At 35.5% G+C, this 18,006-nt stretch overlaps 1 protein-coding gene across 15 annotated transcripts in view; it reads left to right on the top strand.

Annotated features, from left to right (window-relative positions):
• Positions 1 to 18,006, top strand: part of SUGCT (succinyl-CoA:glutarate-CoA transferase) — a 1,028,943-nt gene that overhangs the window by 409,943 nt on the left and 600,994 nt on the right. For all 15 annotated transcript variants that reach the window (XR_006655097.3, XR_011651317.1, XM_045193162.2 and 12 more), the window contains one exon: positions 5,549 to 5,646. Coding sequence is in view for 13 of the 15 variants with exons in the window: in XM_045193162.2 (XP_045049097.1) it covers positions 5,549 to 5,646 (98 nt within the window). In the remaining 2 variants the exon portion in view is untranslated. The remainder of the gene's footprint in view (positions 1 to 5,548; positions 5,647 to 18,006) is intronic.

Consider the following 18,006-nt stretch of genomic DNA (forward strand, 5'->3'; position numbering starts at 1 on the left):
TACACAGCATTACAAATCTCCATGGAAATGGAGATCAAAACCACAATGAGATATTACCTCACACTTGTCAGAATGGCTGTTATCAAAAAGATAACATATAACAGGTGTTGGTGAGGATGTGTACCATAGGGAACCCTTTTTTGCTGTTGGTGGGATTTTAACTGGAGCAGCCACTATAGAAGACAGTATGGAGATTGCTCAGTAAATTAAAAATAGAATTACCATATGATCCAGCATTTTCTGTTCTGGATATTCAACCAAAGAAAAGAAAAACACTAATTCAAAAATATATATCCACCCCTACGTAAATTGCAGCATTATTTACAGTAGCCATAAAGCAGCCCACAAGTGCCCATCAACAATTGAGTGGATAAAAACGCTGTGTTCAAAGTGAAATACTACTTGGCCATAAAAAATAATGAAATCTTACCTTTTGTGACAGCATATATGGACATAGAGGGTATTTTGTTAGGTGGAATAAATCAAGCAGAGACAGACAAATACCATATGATTCCACTTACATGTGATATCTGAAGAATAAAATAAAATATTATAGAAACAGACTCATAGGTACAGAGAACAGACTAACAGTTGTCAGAGGGTAGGGGTGTTAGGTGCTGGGTGATAACAGTGAAGGGATTAAAAATACAAATTGGTAGTTACAGAATATTCTCAGAGATGTAGATTATAACATAGGGAATACAGTCAGTAATATTGTAATAACTGTGTACATGGCAGATGGGTACTTGAAACATTGGGGGATCACTTTATAAAGTACATAATTTTCTAACCACTATGTTTTACTTCTGAAACTAATGCAGAATAATATTGAATGTAAACTGTAATTGAAAAATAGATAGGCATGTAGGTAGACAGACAGATAGATAGATATATAGCTGCTAGATAGATAGATATTCAATAGGTAGATAAAAACCAAAGAGACCTGAGGAAGTTTTCTTGGAGTAAAAAGAGCATCTCAATGGTATAATTTCTCTTTCAAATGTTTCACCAGCATTACTCCCCATATTTTAAAAAGCAACAGCACATACTGTGCCCTTTCTAAAAACCACCTTGTATCCACACCTGATCCAAGAATTGCTCTCAAGTCTAGTGAAGGAATCAAAATCCTATCTCCTTCCCTAAGAGTGAATAAATCATTTCAAGAAAAAGCAAGTGTTTTCACTAAATCACAGGTTAAATTTATAATTGGCTTCACCCAGAATACACTTAAACTACATATAATACTACTCTGTAACTGTGCTCAAGGTTAATTGGGATGCCTCATGTGTCCTCCTCTGAATTTGACTTATTGTACCTCTTTTCTCTTTGGAAGTTCATATGAAACAGTGAGTTGGAGTAATTATCCTTCTGTCTTCAGCTATGCTGGCATTGAGAATGTGTCTAGAGAGACTGGTTCACATGCTGTGATCTTCACCATTCGTTAGGTGCTTCAAAAAGAGTGCTGCCTGGGAAAAAAGGAAACAATTTCAATGAAAGTGATTTATATATTAAGCACTAAAGAAATGTGAAGCATTCCAACTAGGTACTATTCCCCCTAAAAGAAATAATACAGCTTTGTTTGTTCCAAAAAGAAGAATAGCAAAGGGGAAGGGCGGGAAGGGGGGGTGAATGTCTTTACTTAACTTTCCTTTCTTAAGGATATTTATATTGGATATAGAAGTCTGCGTTGATAGTTCTTTCCTTTCAGTCCTTTAAATATATTGCACTCATTCACTCTGGGCTGTGTAGTTTCTAACAAAAAAATCTGCAGTCAGTTGTGCCAGTGTTACATTGTGGGTAATACATAATTTTTCTTGGGGTAGTTTCAAAAATTTAACTTTCACCTGTAAGATTGTGATGTGTTTGGGCATGGATGTAGTGGGGTTTGTCCTATTTGAGGTTCTCAGTAGTTTTTATTTTCTCTCTAAATTTGTATCATTTTCAACATATACTGTTTATCTTCTCTTTCTGGGATTTCAATTACATAAATATCAGACTTTTTGTTATTGTCCCACAGGTCCCTGAAAATCTGTTCTTTTTACCTTTTGTGAGGGGACTATTTTTTCTCCCTGTGGGTCAGATTGAATAATTTCTATTTATTTATTTTTAAAGTTTTGGACTGTTTTTCTGTCATCTCCATTGTGCTCTTGAGCTCACTTAGTGACGTGTTTTTTTTTTTTTAATTTAGTTGTATTTTTCAGTTCTAAAAATTCCATTTGGTTCTTCATGTCTTCTCTTTCTTTGCTAAATGTTTCTACTTTTCCATTTGATTCTTTTAAAACATATTTTTCATTATAGTTGACATACAATATTATATTAGTTTCAGGTGTACAACAGTGTGATTCAACACTTATATACATTACATTGTAACCACCATAGTAAGTTTAGTAATCACCTGTTACTCTACACAGTTACTAACAATTCATGGGGATGTACTATGCAGCATAGGGAATCCCCATGTATTGTTGATTTTATAACTTGAATTTGTACTGCTTAATCTCTTTCCCCTTTATTGCCCTACAACCCACTAGCTCACTCCTAACAATCATCAGTTCTCTGTATCTATGAGTTTGCCTCTGTTTCATTTTGTTTATTTGTTTTGTATTTTAGATTACACATATAAAGGGAACCATAAGATATGTGCTTTCTCTGTCAGACTTATTTCACCTAACAAAATACTCTCTGTTCTTTGTGATTCACTCTGTTTTCCATAGTGATTGCACCACTCTGCATTTTCACCAACAGTGCATGAGGGTTCCCTTTTCTCAACATCTTTGCCAACACTTGGTTGATTTATTGATGGTAGTCATTCTGACAAGTGTGAGGTGGTATTTCATTTTGGTTTTGACTTGCATTTCTCTGCTGATTAGTGACGACGTTGAGCAACTTTTCATATGCCTACTGGCCATCTGTATGTCTTCTTTGAAAAAGTGTATATTCAGGTCTTCTGTCCACTTTTTAATTGGGTTGTTTGTATTTCTGGTGTTAAGTTGTCTGAGTTCTTTATAAATTTTGGATATTAACCCCTTATCAGATGTATCACTGGAAAATATTATCTCCTATTCAGTAATTTGTCATTTTGGTTTTTTGATGGTTTCCTTTGCTGTGGAAAAATTTTTTAGTTTGATGTAGTCCCGTTTGTTTATTTTTTCTTTTTTCCCCCTTACCTGATCACATATATCAGAGAAATATCGTTAAGAGAAATGTTTGAGACTTTACTGCCTATGTTTTCTTGTAAAAGTTTTATGGTTTCAAGTCTTACATTTAGGTCTCTAATCCACTTGAGTTTATTTTTGTATATGTTGTAATTATGTTGTCAGTTTCATTTTTTTCATATATCTGTCCAATTTTCCCAACACCATTTACTAAATAGACTGTCTTTACCCCATTATATGTTCTTGCCTCCTTTATCAAATATTAACTTAAATTATAGGTGTGTGTTTATTTCTTGTCTCTCAATTATTTTCCATTGATATTTATGTCTGTTTTTATGCTAGTACCATGCTCTGTTGATTACTATGGCCTTGTAGTGCAACTTGATGTAAGGTAGTGTGATACCTTCAACTTTGTCTTTCTTTATCAAAATTTCTGAAGCTATTTGGGTTATTTTGTGGTTCCATATAAATTTTTGTATTATTTATTTTAGTTCTGTGAAATACACCATTGCTATTTTGATAGGTATTGTGTTGAATCTTTGGATTTGTTTGGATAATATAGACATTTAATAATATTAATTCTTCTTATCCATGAACATGGTATATGCTTCCACTTATTTGTATTTTCTTCAGTTTCTTATAATTTTCTGAGTATATATCTCTTAGCTCCTTGCTTAAATTTATTTCTAGTTATGTACTTATTTTTTGATGCAATTAGATAGGATGCTTTCTTAGTTTCCCTTTATGATAGTTCTTGTTGGTATATAAAAATAAAACAGATTTCTGAATATTAATTCTGTATCTTGCTACTTTACTGAATTCATTTATCAAATCTAATATATTTTTGGTGGAATCTTTAGGATTCTCTATACACAGTATTTTGTTACCTGCAAATATTGACAGTTTTACTTGTTTCTGTGCAATTTGGATTCCTTTTATTTCTTCTTATCTAATTGCTGTGGCTAGACTTGCAGCATCATGTTCAATAAAAGTGATGAAAGCAGACATTTCTGCCTTGTTCCTGATCTTAACGAAAAACACTTTTAATTTTTCCCATTGTGTATGATGTTGGCTATGGGTTTGCCATTTTGGTTTTTATTATGTTAAGGTATGTTCCCTCTAATCCCACTTTGCTGAGATTTTATATCATAAATGGGTCCTGGCTTTGTCAAATGCTTTTCTGCACTTATTGATATGATCATGTGACTTTTATATTTCATTTCATTAATGTGGTGTATCATGTTAACTGATTTCTTCATATTGTACCAAACTTACATCCCAAGAATAAATCCCACTTGATCACAGTGCATGATATTTTTAATGTATTGCTGAAGTCAGTTTGCTAACATTTTGTTGAGGATTTTTGCATGTATATTCATGAGGGATGTTGGCCTATAATTTTCCTTTTCCTGTAGTGTCCTTATCTGGTTTTGAAATTTGGATAATACTAGTGTCATAAAATGAGCTTGGGAGTGTTCCATTCTCCTGATATTTTTGGAATAGTTTGAGTCACTTCTCTTTCTTTCGTAAGATGATTAATAGATTGATTCTATTTAAACTGTGGGAAACAAATGAAACCATTAAATGTTTATATTTAAAGTAAATACTTTAATAGAGGTAGTGAAATTTTCTGTAGGCTACATGCCCTGACCTTAGTCTATAAATGCTCCTTCTGACTTTCCAAAACGACTGCCAAACTCTGCCTCTGCACATTCTTTTTAAAACATTCATTCCAAACTCACTAGGTCTTGTTAAAATTGCAGTATATCCAATGGAACTGGGGAGAAAATTTTTTTGTTTATTGAGGAGGAGCAAAAGAGGAAATATAGAAAGCATTTTATTTGTTATTTCTTTAGGGAGAGATATTAAAGAAAAGTAGTGACATGTATATTGGAAGAATATCTTTTAATTTGACATTATTTTAATGGTGAGCCCTTAGGGCAAAAGTATGTGCTTTTATTTATTTACATGTGGAACAAATAAATAAATATACATACAAGTTATATGTTGCTTAGGGACTTTATATAAGTTCAGACAGACACTTACAATATTGGTTCTCAAAATTAGGTCAGTTTATTTAATTTGAATCTCCTTACTCCCTCTAAACAAAATTTATTATGGGGATCTGATAACTCCTTTTCTGTACTGCCATATATGTGCATACTTAAAATATAGTAAAAGCTTACAAATGATGACTTACAGCATCACCCATCAAAATTGCATGATTCTTCCCTCTAGTTTCCTTTGTTTTTTTATATTCCTTGTTGACAAAAAGATAAAGACCAGCAAGGAATGGTCTTGGGGAGGTAATGGAAGGCTTTGAACACTAATACCCCCAGGCAAATACAAAAAAAACTTGTGCTGTATACATTAAAATTGTTTTTCCCTTTTAGATCTTGAACTTGCCTGAATTGATTGATGACTGCAAGTATAAAACTAACCACCTTCGGGTACAGAATAGAAAAGAGCTTATTAAAATACTATCTGAACGGTAAGCTTGGAACTACTGTTTGTACTTTTAGGAGTTATGTCATTAGCATTTCTCTGGTGTTTTGTGTGTTCTTCTTGGCTTATTTAAATCAAGTTGAAATTATTTTCCATTTCACAAAATTGGTTGGTAGGAACTAGTTTTAAAGCTAAGTGCCTTCTTTATTTGAATGCATTTGAAAGCTTTATGTGTCTTCTTAAGTCTTGAGATGTAACAATTATATATTGTCAGAAAGTCAGAATGTATTGATTGTTTGTGGCATGTTATATAGGGTTAGAATGTCATAAATACCAACAACAGAACATGTATTAAGGACACATGGACAAAGCCAAAGGGGGATAAGCTCAAGGGTGGGAGGTGGGGATGGTTGGGGGGTGGGGAAGTGGTGGGAGGAGAATGGAGACAACTGTACTTTAACAACAATAAAAATAAAAATATATTTTTTACCTTTCCTGTCTTAAACACTCTACATACCTGATCTGTTTTAACCCTTACAATCTTAAACCTCTATTTAACCTTACAATCATCCTGTGAGGTAAGTTTTATTATCCCCCTTTTAACAGATAAGGAAACTGAGAGAAACAGAGTTAAAGTCAAGTGTGTTGGCTTTTTTGAGCCCCTTCTGAGAAGTTTGTTGTGATGTTTTGAAAATGGCAGATTGAGTTATGGGGCACAAAGGATTAATGTAAATCAGAGTATTTGATTTCCAAATTATTCCATTCACATCAGGTTATGCTTTGTTAAAACCTGTACTGATAAGTTTGACTCAGAAGAAAAATAGTAATTCTTAATTATTAAAATCAGTTTTACTTATTTATTACTACATTTCTAAATATATAGATTTAGTTTGTGGCTTTTGTAGTTCTAGATGCCTACTTGAGCTATTCTTCATTATGGGACATTGGCTCTCATTATACCAATAAATTATGTACTATTGTTCAAGTACCATATCTTGTTCTTTGAAAAGGCACTTGGGTTTCTATGTATTAGATATAAAAGTTCTTAGAAAACAAAATTCTGCTAATGCAATTTTTATTTCTGTTTTCTTTATATTTGGGGCTCTTACATGGGTCAACATTCATTATTTATTTGCTCTCTCCTGGATTGTAAGCACTTCTTCTGAACACTGCCTATACATGTGCCAAATGCTCATCAGTCAATGGGAGCTCTGTGTGTGGGACTGATATGCAGAGAACAGGGAAATGAGAATTAGGCTCCCTTTTCCTGGTCATTAGTTATATATAACTCTGATTCTACTGCAAAGCCTAAGAGCCCTCAATCATTAACCTTTCTGTACATGAGAATTGGCCATTTATTTATGCCTTTTGCCTCTTTGCCTTGCAAGCAGTTTTTAATTCATTTAATTCATTGATATGACTTTTTGCTTTCATACCATGGTTACCAAGCTTCAATAATAGGCTCTTGTAAGAACCTTATAAAAGCTCTTTGATAGCTAAATAAATCATATCCCTTCTGTGAGAAGAGTGGTCCCAATAAAAATACAAAGGCTAGGCCGTTACAAGTGTCATCTTGTTATTCAGTTGCCAGTATTTTCATAACTTCAAGAAGCTCAAAGTTAAGTTACTGGTTTCCTAAGTCCTAAAACTTTTATTGTTTGCTAAATTTTGTTATTGAATTGTGCTGTGAAAGGACTTTTAGCAGCACCTGTAAGAGATTAATTCTATTTTCTCTCTTTAGGGTGAATTAAATAATGTCACCTTCTTTTTCCTACTCTTATACACACAGAAGAGGAATTTCAGCATTTTGGAATACATAAAGTTATTATGTATTTATTTACACTACAGAATAAGGAATCAAAACAAGAGACTAGGGAGTAGCCTTAAGAGAGGAAATTTGATAGAGGTCACATCATCATATGTTCTATTCAAACCATGGAAAGAGCCCTTATTGCTCAAAGGACAAGTTTCATGTTCTCTTGTGCTAGTATTTTGACATTTTTTTGTGCTCTCTTGTGGTATGGAGTTCTTCAGTCTCTTCCAGCTCATGTCTCTTCTCCCATGTGGTGAATCAAACAGTAATGACCAGGGAAGATTAAGATATGTTCGATTCCCATTTATAACCTTGTCATTTGGTTTTCTGAACAAATGTCAGTGGGTTCATTAGTACTGTCTGCTGCTCGGCTTTCTGAAGTCTCTGTGATTGTTTTGAAGTTTACCATTTTATGATTCTCAATTTTTCTAATACTCAAAATGTTTACTGGCTCTCTGGATTTCTACTAATTATAGCATTAAATCTGGTCTTTTTAGTCAGATATCATGGCCCACAACCTGACATGACCTTTTCTTTCCCTCTTTCCTCAAGGTAAAGTGCCTACTCTAGCCACACTCCCATTAGGTTTCTTTTGTTCTCTCTCTGACGTGCTTCCCAGACTTACCATTATTCAGAAACAGTCATGAAATTATCCCCGAATATCTCTGTTAGGGTTTCCACTCAGCTGACATTACCTTCAGAAGAGAAGGTGTCCCTTTGTGCCTTGCATCAGACTATCAGTTATCAATCACAAACAGAATCCACGGGAATTGTTTTAGAGGATAATATTGTTAAAGGTCTGCTCCACACATTGTTCCTTTTATTTCACAGCAATCTCTGAACTTATGAACCATAGACACATTAGCTCCCAATCACAAAAAGGAGGTAAGTTTAAAGGAAGGAGAGAAACCTGCATTTACTCTATGCCAAGTGCTTGCCAGAAAAGTATTACTAGTTTTCCCACTTTACAGATCAAATTCTGAAGTGTAGGGAGGTTAGTCTCAAGGTTAGACTCATAGTGAATAGTTAGTTAAAAATTGGATTCAAAAAGCAGTACCTTTTCCACATAACATATTGTGTCCCTGAAGTAGTGAAACAATATAAGTTGGTGAAAAATAATGCAGGGAAGGGGAATGAGGAGTACCAGAAGTTGGGTGTGAGGCTGGCTGTTACATTTTGACTGGTTAGAGCATCTCTGATAAAGTAAGATTTGTTCAGAGTTTTGAGGGAGATGAGATATGGAGACCAGCAGATATCTTGGGGGAGCTTTCTAGGCAGCAGGTACATGGTTGGGAGTTTAAAGAGTAGCAAAGGGGATATTATGCCTGGAGCTCAGTGATCAAGGAGAAGAGTGTAGGTGGGTGGGTCCAGAGACAGAGTGACAGGTGTCAGGCAAATCATATTGCAAAAGTTATGACTTTTATGATAAACTAGTTTCTTAGACTTGTGAAATAAAGGAATTACTTTTGGCCATACAGTTTGCTTATCAGCATGTTATATATTAAGTCCTCAGAACTTACTCATCTTATAACTAAAAGTTCTCATTTTTAAAGATTTTATTTATTTATTTTTAGAGAGAGGGGAAGGAAGGGAGAACAAGAGGAGAGAAACATTGATGTGTGAGAGAAACATCAATCGGTTGCCTCTTGCATGTGCCACAACTGGGGACCAAACCCGCCACCCAGGCATGTGCCCTGACTGAGAATCAAACTAGTGACCTTTCGCTTTGCAGGCTGACATCCAACCAACTAAACCATGCTGGCCAGGGTTATAACTGGATGTTTTTGCATTTTGACACCTTCGCTCATTTCTCCCACCCTAAAGAGATGTTCTTTAAGGGAATACTATACCTGGTAGAGTTCAGTCTTCCATCAACTTAGAGACAGCAAAACCTCCTTCTTTACCTGGAGACTTGAGGGACTCAAGAGTTTCAATGGTATATGCTTCTCATTCATTCATTCTCTCACTCATTTATTAACAATTATTTAGTGAACATCTACTATGTGCCAGTGACTCTTTTGAGCACTAGGAATACAGCATTAAAAATAATAAAGACAAAAGCCTTGCCCTACTGGACTTTCCTTAGAGTAACCCTTGCTAGACTTTCTAGAAAACTTTTTAAAAATAATTTTAAGAATTCTTTCATAAAAACATTTGTTTTGATATCTAAGTAGTTAGCTTTCCATATTAAAAGAATTTAATTAATTTTAGAGAAAATAGAAGGGAGAAAGAAAGAGAGGTAGAAAAACATCGATGTGTGAGAGGAACATTGATGGGTTGCCTCTCGGCCTGCACCCTAGGCATGTGCCCCAACTGGGATTCGAACCAGTGACCCCTTGGTTCACAGGCTGGTGCTCAATTCACTGAGCCATGCCAGCCAGAGTGCTTTCCATATTTTTCATACAACCTTTTTAAATTTTGCTTTACAAAAGTATTACAGTTACAGACTGTGCCTGTTAATAATTTATTGTCTTTTTTTGAACATGTTAATGTACATGCTACAGTATTGTTCAATGTGGTTTCCCAATCATTTCTATAGTAAAAGGATTATTTTGGTAACAATAGCTACATTAGCATGTGAGTATGTCATGATTTTGCCTGTAGTCTGCTATTAAACATTACATTATAAATACATTTCTTTAATGCTTATATCTTGGCCTACATTTTTATTTTATAAAGTTGTTAAAATATGTGAAACTGTACAGGGAGTTGTGAGAGTGAATTTGAACTGCAGATAACTTTAAAAATAAATTCTAGGAATGAGGGACTCAGTGTTTATTTTTTTAAAAAGTCTTAGCCCTTCTACCCAATTTGATATCCAAAAGTAAAAACAGAAGTATTAAAGATTTTTACAAATGATACTGTCCTAAATACACCTCAAATTTCCCTTTCCTGTTTCAAACTCTTCATTCCAAAGCATTTTTTTTCTGGATCAGTGTTAATTAATTTCTTGAGTAATTTTCCAAGACTATTTCCCTGTCCACAGCAAGCAGTCATTTAAATTTTTTTATCTCAATAAATTTATCTCTTTAAGATTATGATCTGTATTTTCTCTTTTTGCTGTTTCAACAAATTTAAACGGTTTCTTTTTTAAAAGTATATTTTATTGATTATGCTATTACAGTTGTCCCATTTTCTCTCTCTTTTTTCCCCTACCACCTTGCACCTCCTCCCTCCAGCATTATATCTCCTTTAGATCTTGTCCGTGGGTCATACATATAAGTTCTTTGGCTTCTCCATTTTCTATACTATTCTTAACCTTCCTCTGTCTATTTTGTGCCTGCCAATTATGCTTAAAATGACAACAAATCCACAACTATCAACAACTGAACCTAAAAAACAAAAACTAAGCAAATAACTAGAACAGGAATAGAATCGCAGAATAGGAGATCACATGGAGGGTTATCAGTGGGGAGTAGGAAGTGGAGAATGGGAGAAAAAGGTACAGTCATTTAAATTTTTGAGAATCACATGATTCCTGTGGGGTTCTCTAGGGAAATTCATAGGCTCTTTTGAACGTACTCAGTACAAATGTCAGTCACTTATCTCACTTTTCTGTTACTCTTTTAATGTTTCTTTTTAATTTTTAAAATATTTTATGTATTTATTTTTAGACAGAGGGGAAGGGAGGGAGGAAGAGAGGAAGCATCAATGTGTGGTTGCCTCTTGAATACCCCCTACTGTGGACCTGGCTTTTAACACAGACATGTGCCCTGATTGGGAATTAAACCGGTGACTCTTTGGTTTAGCAGGCGGTGCTCAATCCACTGAGCCACATTAGCAGGGATACTTTTCTGTTATTCTTGCTAAATACAGTGTGATGCTACTCTCTGGGAGCAGTTAGCTTTATTCAGAGGAAGGCAGCTGCATATTTTTGTTACCAGTTGAGTTTTCCTTTCACAGCCAGCACAGGCATAATTCTCCTCAAGTGCTGTCAGGTGCTACTATTCCCCATTCCTGCAGTGAGCTAGTTTTGTTTGTTTGTTTGTTTGTTTTGTTTATTTAATTTAAAGGCAAGTTTCCTCTTGAGTTTGCCATTTTATGCACAGTGTTGCAGAAAGTCTGTTTAGCCAGCTGCTGATCTTGAAAACTAGACAAAGCTAAAGCATGTTAAAAGTTCCAAGCTAAAACACAGAAGAAGAGATAGAATAGAGGCTAATCCAAATCCTGTTAAATCAAACCCCTTCTTTGCAACGCTAAGGAGTAACAAACTTCTGAACCTGAGCTACTCACGCAGTGAATCAGCTTTTTTTGCAATAGTTAGAATCTCAAGAGAGAGATGAATACCATGAAGCTAAAGAGAAGGATAAAGGTGATGTACTAGCACTTGGGGGGAAATAATAGGAAAACATGAAATGAAGATGAAGGAAAAAATAAATGATGGAGGAAATAGGTAAACAATTCACTTTATTTCTCCCTGTTTCTCTCTCTCAACATTATTGGCCACTGGCGATGGGCTCTGGTCCTACAGATACAGAGATGGAATATGAAGTTTGGGCTTTTAAAAAATATTTTATTCATTTATTTTAGAGAGAGTGGAGGGGAGGGAGAAAGAGAGGGAGAAAATCATCAGTGTGTTGTTGCCTCTTGTGTGCTCCCACCAGCCCAGCCTGTAACCTAGGCATGTGCCCTGACTGGGAATCGAACTGGAGACCCTTTGGTCACAGGTGTGGCACTGAGCCACACCAGCCAGGGCTGAAGTTTCGGCTTTTGAGGAGTTCATGGTCTAACTAGGTAATAAACAAGGAAAGCAGTGATTTAAGTAGTGTGTGCAGTGTGGGGTCAACATAGGCCCAGGGTGCCAGAGTCCAGAAAAGTGGCAACTATCGCAATCTGGGGAAGGCTTCCTGGAGACGGTGCCACATGAGATGAGTCTCGAAGGACAAATAGAATTAGGTAGATGAAGAAAACACATAGCTCAAGAGAGGAAATAGCAAACTGAGTGTAATTTTATGGGGAAGGGAAAAAATCATAAGACAAAAAAAGTATCTTGGAAGATGACAACTTTTAAATTGCTTTTGAAAATTGTGACACATGTTAAGAAAGTCTATGTCAATATAACCCTAGTGAAGGCATTTCTAAAAAAGTTGGTCACAAATAAAACTAACAGCATTAGATAAATATACTTTTTCAAGCACTGTGGCAATTTCTTTAGTAACAGTTATTTTTAGTTTTGAATAACCTGATTTTTCTTGAATTAAGTTTCTAATATATAATTGAATATTTACCTATTTTGAGTATTTACTACATTATGTAAAATTACTTGCCCTAGTTTAGGGCTTTCTGAACAGAGGTGCTGAACAAATATTTTTTTAAATTGATTCAAGGGTTTATAAAAGAACTGGCCAAAGGGAAAAGAGGGGCACTCTCTCAATGTCAGGTCAAAATTTAAAAAAGGAGAGTAGTAGTAGCCAAAAATGAGAAGTTGGTCTAAACTAAACTAGAAGACCTGCCCTCTATTATGATCACCGAATATCAAAAGCCTGAATTTGAGACCAGAGTCTTCCAGTGACTAACTCTGCGCTCTTGAGCAAGTTCTCTGATTTCTTGGAGCCTCATATATGCGATACACATTCCAATACCTACATCATAGTGAGAGTTAAAAGGCAGAACAGACATAAAAACAGCACAACACTCAGCATACAGTGAGACTTTCAATCTTCAAGAATCATAAATTACAGTTCCTGAATTTTTATTATTAAAGTTCTATATCATTTTTATTCACAAATGCCATATCTTTAAGAGATTTCTCCCTTTGAAACTGCAATTCTTGAAATAACTCCCACAATTTTGATTCATAAAGTTCTATATAATTGCCAGTCCAATCCTGATTAGGATGATATAGCTTAGCATTATTGTACTGATTTGATTTAATTACTCTAGCAAAAGTAAAGCATGTCATTCTAGTTGGCCTGTATGGCTTTGGCCCTGCTTTAAAAAAATTTAAATAGCTCACAAAACTCAGGAGTACATTTAACTTTGTACAGCACTCTTAATAAAGGCTAGTAATACTGCTTATTTTTTTAAATCAAAAATTGACCTTGATAGCTCATATGCTATTATTTTTCAGGAGACACTTGTTCTTAGTGTTGGCAATGAAGGTGGAACTTGTGAACATTCCACTTAATTTATCTTGTGCATTCATGGTTGAACTCTCATAAAGAGTGAAACCCTTTCGTGTGTTTCTTAGTGGCTCTGCTGCATAAACAGCCTCTGAAAAGATTCAGTCGAGGCCTTTGAACAAATACATTTGTGATCAAAATACATTTATGATCATTTTTTGATTAAGTTTTTCAAAGCTTTCATTGAGCATCTTCTGCCTTTTTGAAAGCTGTTGACTTGCGTTTTTGTTAAATAACATCTATAATATACTTATTTTTAGTAAAAAAATAAAACTGCCTCATATTTAATTTCTAATAGCTATCCATCTCTTACACCTTCTTATTTTCCCCTTTCTTAAATCCCCACTTCATTCCTACTTCCTGCCTCCTTTCTCTGGCCCCATCTTCCTGTCCTTATCTTGTCTTTCACAATTTGAATTGTTTTAAAATAAATAACAAGAGGATAATATGTATTAACTTTCTAGTTGGGTTTTACTTACTTGCAGGAAGATTTCATTGAACAAGTCATTTGCTTAGAGAACAGGGAGGATTTCATCAGTGGCCATCTTTATTATATAATTTAGAGGGGCTGGAAGGAACCTTTAATCCATGCAGTGTGACTCTACCTTACAAATAGTTTGCTAATTTTAGAAATTCTTCATTTATAGATTTTCTTTGCCTTAACAGTTTGTCCACTCTAAGCTTAAAGAGCACAGGGAGAGTTAAAGCATGAACTCTTATTCCTTAGTATAAATAAATTTTCCCAGACATTTTCCTTAGACTAGATTTTCATGTGGAGAAGGTAGAGAAATCATCAAAGCATTGTTTGCCTAGGTGCGTGAAGAGCAGAATGAAAGGCCCCAGAAATTAGTTTCCCCTCACTGACACTCCTAATAGGGCTGGGAAGCTATGGAAGTCTCATGTAATTAATTCCTCTCCTCTCTAAACCTGGTAACAATGGACTTTCCCATGTCTACATGTTTATAACATACACAGAGAAACTTGTTTTTTCCCTCTGAAACTTGTTTGTTGGACTGTCTCTTTTCCATATGATCACATTGAAAATGTCTTCTGCTAGCCTTGTTCCCCCCGACTTCAATTAATATCTTATGAGGTAGTATTTCATATGATATGTGTTATAAACATATATATACACACACATATATATACACACACACCCATATATATGTATACACACACACATAAACCTACATGTTTAGTTTATTGGAACCTCCCCCACCCTTCATAATGCTTTGAATCATATCACTGTAGGTTCATCTGGCATAACTGCAGAGGGCTGATTTGGATAAATTGACCTGACGTTTGGTGAGGCTTACATTTGTTTTTTTATGCATTCCGTAGCCTAATGTCTATATTTTATGTGGTACATTTTCTGAATGTTGGTTGTTTGGAGATAGATTTAAGTGGATATGTGTTGTTACTTTAAAATCAACCTGGAGGGAAAAAGAATGAAATACAGCCTTGGAATGCATCCTTTTGGCTTACAAAATGCAAAGGGAACCACTGCAACTCCAAACAAGCTCCTCCTGACCAGGGCTCTTTCCATCCTGGTAAGAGAATTTTTTTGTGACTGACATTCAAATGCTGTCTTTAAGTGAGTCAGGATGGAATGGAATGTCATCCCACTCCTCCCTCCATTTTTTTCCAGGAGGGATATAAGGTATTCCACACTGCCTTTTAGTAGAAAGAATTAGGTTGTAGTAATATATATTTGTGTGTGTGTGTTTGGGGGGGGGGGGCGAGGAGTGATGGTGGTGGGTGGGAGTATAGTAAACTCTTTCCCGGGGTAAAAATTTAATTTCCTTGTTTATCTATTGAAAATTAATGTATATTTTTAGATCTACGGAATGCTAGTGTCGAAAACATTTTGTGAGCTGGATAGAATTTGGGTATCATTGAACTTAACCCCTTCCTAAGTGTAAGAACTTAGAAGTTAACAGCATCATGGCCAGAGACCCTTTGAAGTCTTGTGGGAGTCTTCACAAAATCAAATCCAATGGCCTTCCTATTGGGATGGTAGAAGTACAGCTCCCCAGACTTTTCTGGCTGACCTTGTTTTGCTCTTGACTTTTGAATTGAATAGAGAATCTGGAGTTTGATTCATTCTCCTGTGACTCTGGTTGGCACGTCAGACCCAAACTCATTCCTGCCCTGCCTAGTTTCCTGCCTGCCTTTGGCTCAGACTGAGTTCTGTTTGGCAACTGCTTTGCCCCTTCTTGGATTCTTACCTCCCTTTAGCTTTGATATTCAAGCATAGGCGTTCCTTGGGTCTTTGATCTTACATCACCTGATGTATCTTAAACATCCTCTCTAGTAAGAGCTGACTTCCAGTGCTGACAGCTGACATCCCTGCTAAGTATTGATTTCCACCAGCTGTCCAGCATCCTGAAACATTCTGTAGTGACCAGCTTCTCTTGAACATCTTTACCTGGACAGTCCACAGTATTTTTGGCAAGCTACTCACTGCTTACAGTAGTACCTTAGTTCTACTGTAACATGTTTTTTCCAGTATCACATAGCTCATTGGTGAGGCTCCACTTGGAATCACCTGATTATCAATGCCTTTTCCACAGTAATTACAGTATAATTACCTATTTTCATTTTTATAACTATAAATTTTATGTTTAAAACAATCCTGGCTAGGAAAAAAGAACCAGTGAACATTCTGGCCCCCTCTTTCCCCCACCCCCTGCACTTATACATACACATGCACACACACCATTTAATCATTCAGTTTATGAATTTACATTTTTGTTTCTTAATGGTTTTCTTTCCTCTATTGTGAATTGTTTTTCTTCTCTCATTTGCTAACTTTGGAATAAGAAAAATCCAGACATTGGAATGTCTGAGTTTATTTAAGTCTCAGAACTCTATTCAATTTAATGAAGAGAAACAAAAAAGAAAAATAAGAATGCTAGCCAGGATGTTTCTGGCTTTGGGATTGGCCCTTTTTGGTGGTAGCCATCAAAATATACTCTTATTTGAAAAATAAGAGTAATTGATGTTTCTAAGTTTTTTAAAACATCACAACATGGAAATAAATTCTGAAACAAATTTAGAACTATCAGAAATGAGAGAGAAATTGTGAGAAACATTGTTTTATAGTAATTTTACGTACCATTTTAAAAAATAGATTGAGAAGAGCACATATTTAGTATATTTAATAAAGAAGGAGTAGTAGCATACCCTGATAAGAGAGAACAATATTCTTTTCTAGTGTCTGTGGAACATGTACAAGCACAGATTACAGATCAGATCAGAAAGAATACCTTAGTAAGCAATCCAATTAAAAAATGGGCAAAAGACCTGAATAGACACTTCTCCAAGGAGGACATACAGAGGGCCCAGAGACATATGAAAGGACGCTCAGCGTCACTAGCCATCAGACAGATGCACATTAAAACCACTGGGATACCACTTCATACTGGTCAGAATGGCCATCATAACCAAATCAACAAACAAGTATTGGAGAGGATGTGGAGAAAAGGGAACCCTAGTGCACTGTTGGAGGGGATGCAGACTGGTGTGGCCACTGTGGAAAACAGTATGGAATTTCCTCAGAAAACTAAAAATGGAGCTGCCTTTGGACCCAGCAATTCACTGCTGGGACTATACCCTAAGAATCCTGAAACACCAATCCAAAAGAACCTGTGTACCCCAATGTTCATAGCATCACAATTTATAATAGCCAAGTGTTGGAAACAACCTAAGTGCCTATCAGTAAATGAGTGGATCAAAAAGCTATAGTACATTTACACAATGGAATACTATGCAGCAGAAAGAAAGAAGGAGCTCCTACCCTTCGTGCCAACATGGATTAATCTGGAGAGCATTATGCTAAGTGAAAGAAGCCAGGCAGTGAAAGACAAATATCATATGATCTCATTTATAAGTGGAACCTAATGAGCAAAACAAACAAGCAACCAAAATATAACCAGAGACATTGAAATATAGGATAACTGACAGTAACCAGAGGGGTTGTGGGGGAGAGGGATAATGGGGGAAAACAGGGGAAGGGTCAAGAAACATGTATAAAGGACACATGGACAAAGCCAAAGGGGTAGGATCTCAAGTGGGAGGTGGGAATGGGTGGAGTGAGGGGAGTGTAGAGGGGAAAATGGAGACAACTGTACTTGAAAAACAATAAAAAATAAAATGTGTAAATAAATAGAAAGATGAACTACAATGAAATATTCCAGCAATTAAGAACTAATTTAAATATGCAGGCATATGTATAACTATAAAACACAGTGTTGTAAGCCAAACAAATGTTACGAAAATTTTAAAACCTCAAGTTAACTATTGGGGTACAACATACTGTCCTAAAACTTAATCCTTAAAAATGGGTTGGGAAACTTGTTTCTTACCGGAATAGATAGCAAATAATTTAGGCTTTGTTGACTATATTATCTCCATCACAGCTTTTAACTCTACCATTGTAGCAAGATAACAACCATAGGCAATATTGTGT

This window comes from Desmodus rotundus, chromosome 6 (assembly GCF_022682495.2).
Source record: "Desmodus rotundus isolate HL8 chromosome 6, HLdesRot8A.1, whole genome shotgun sequence".
Classification (NCBI taxonomy): Eukaryota; Metazoa; Chordata; class Mammalia; order Chiroptera; family Phyllostomidae; genus Desmodus; species Desmodus rotundus.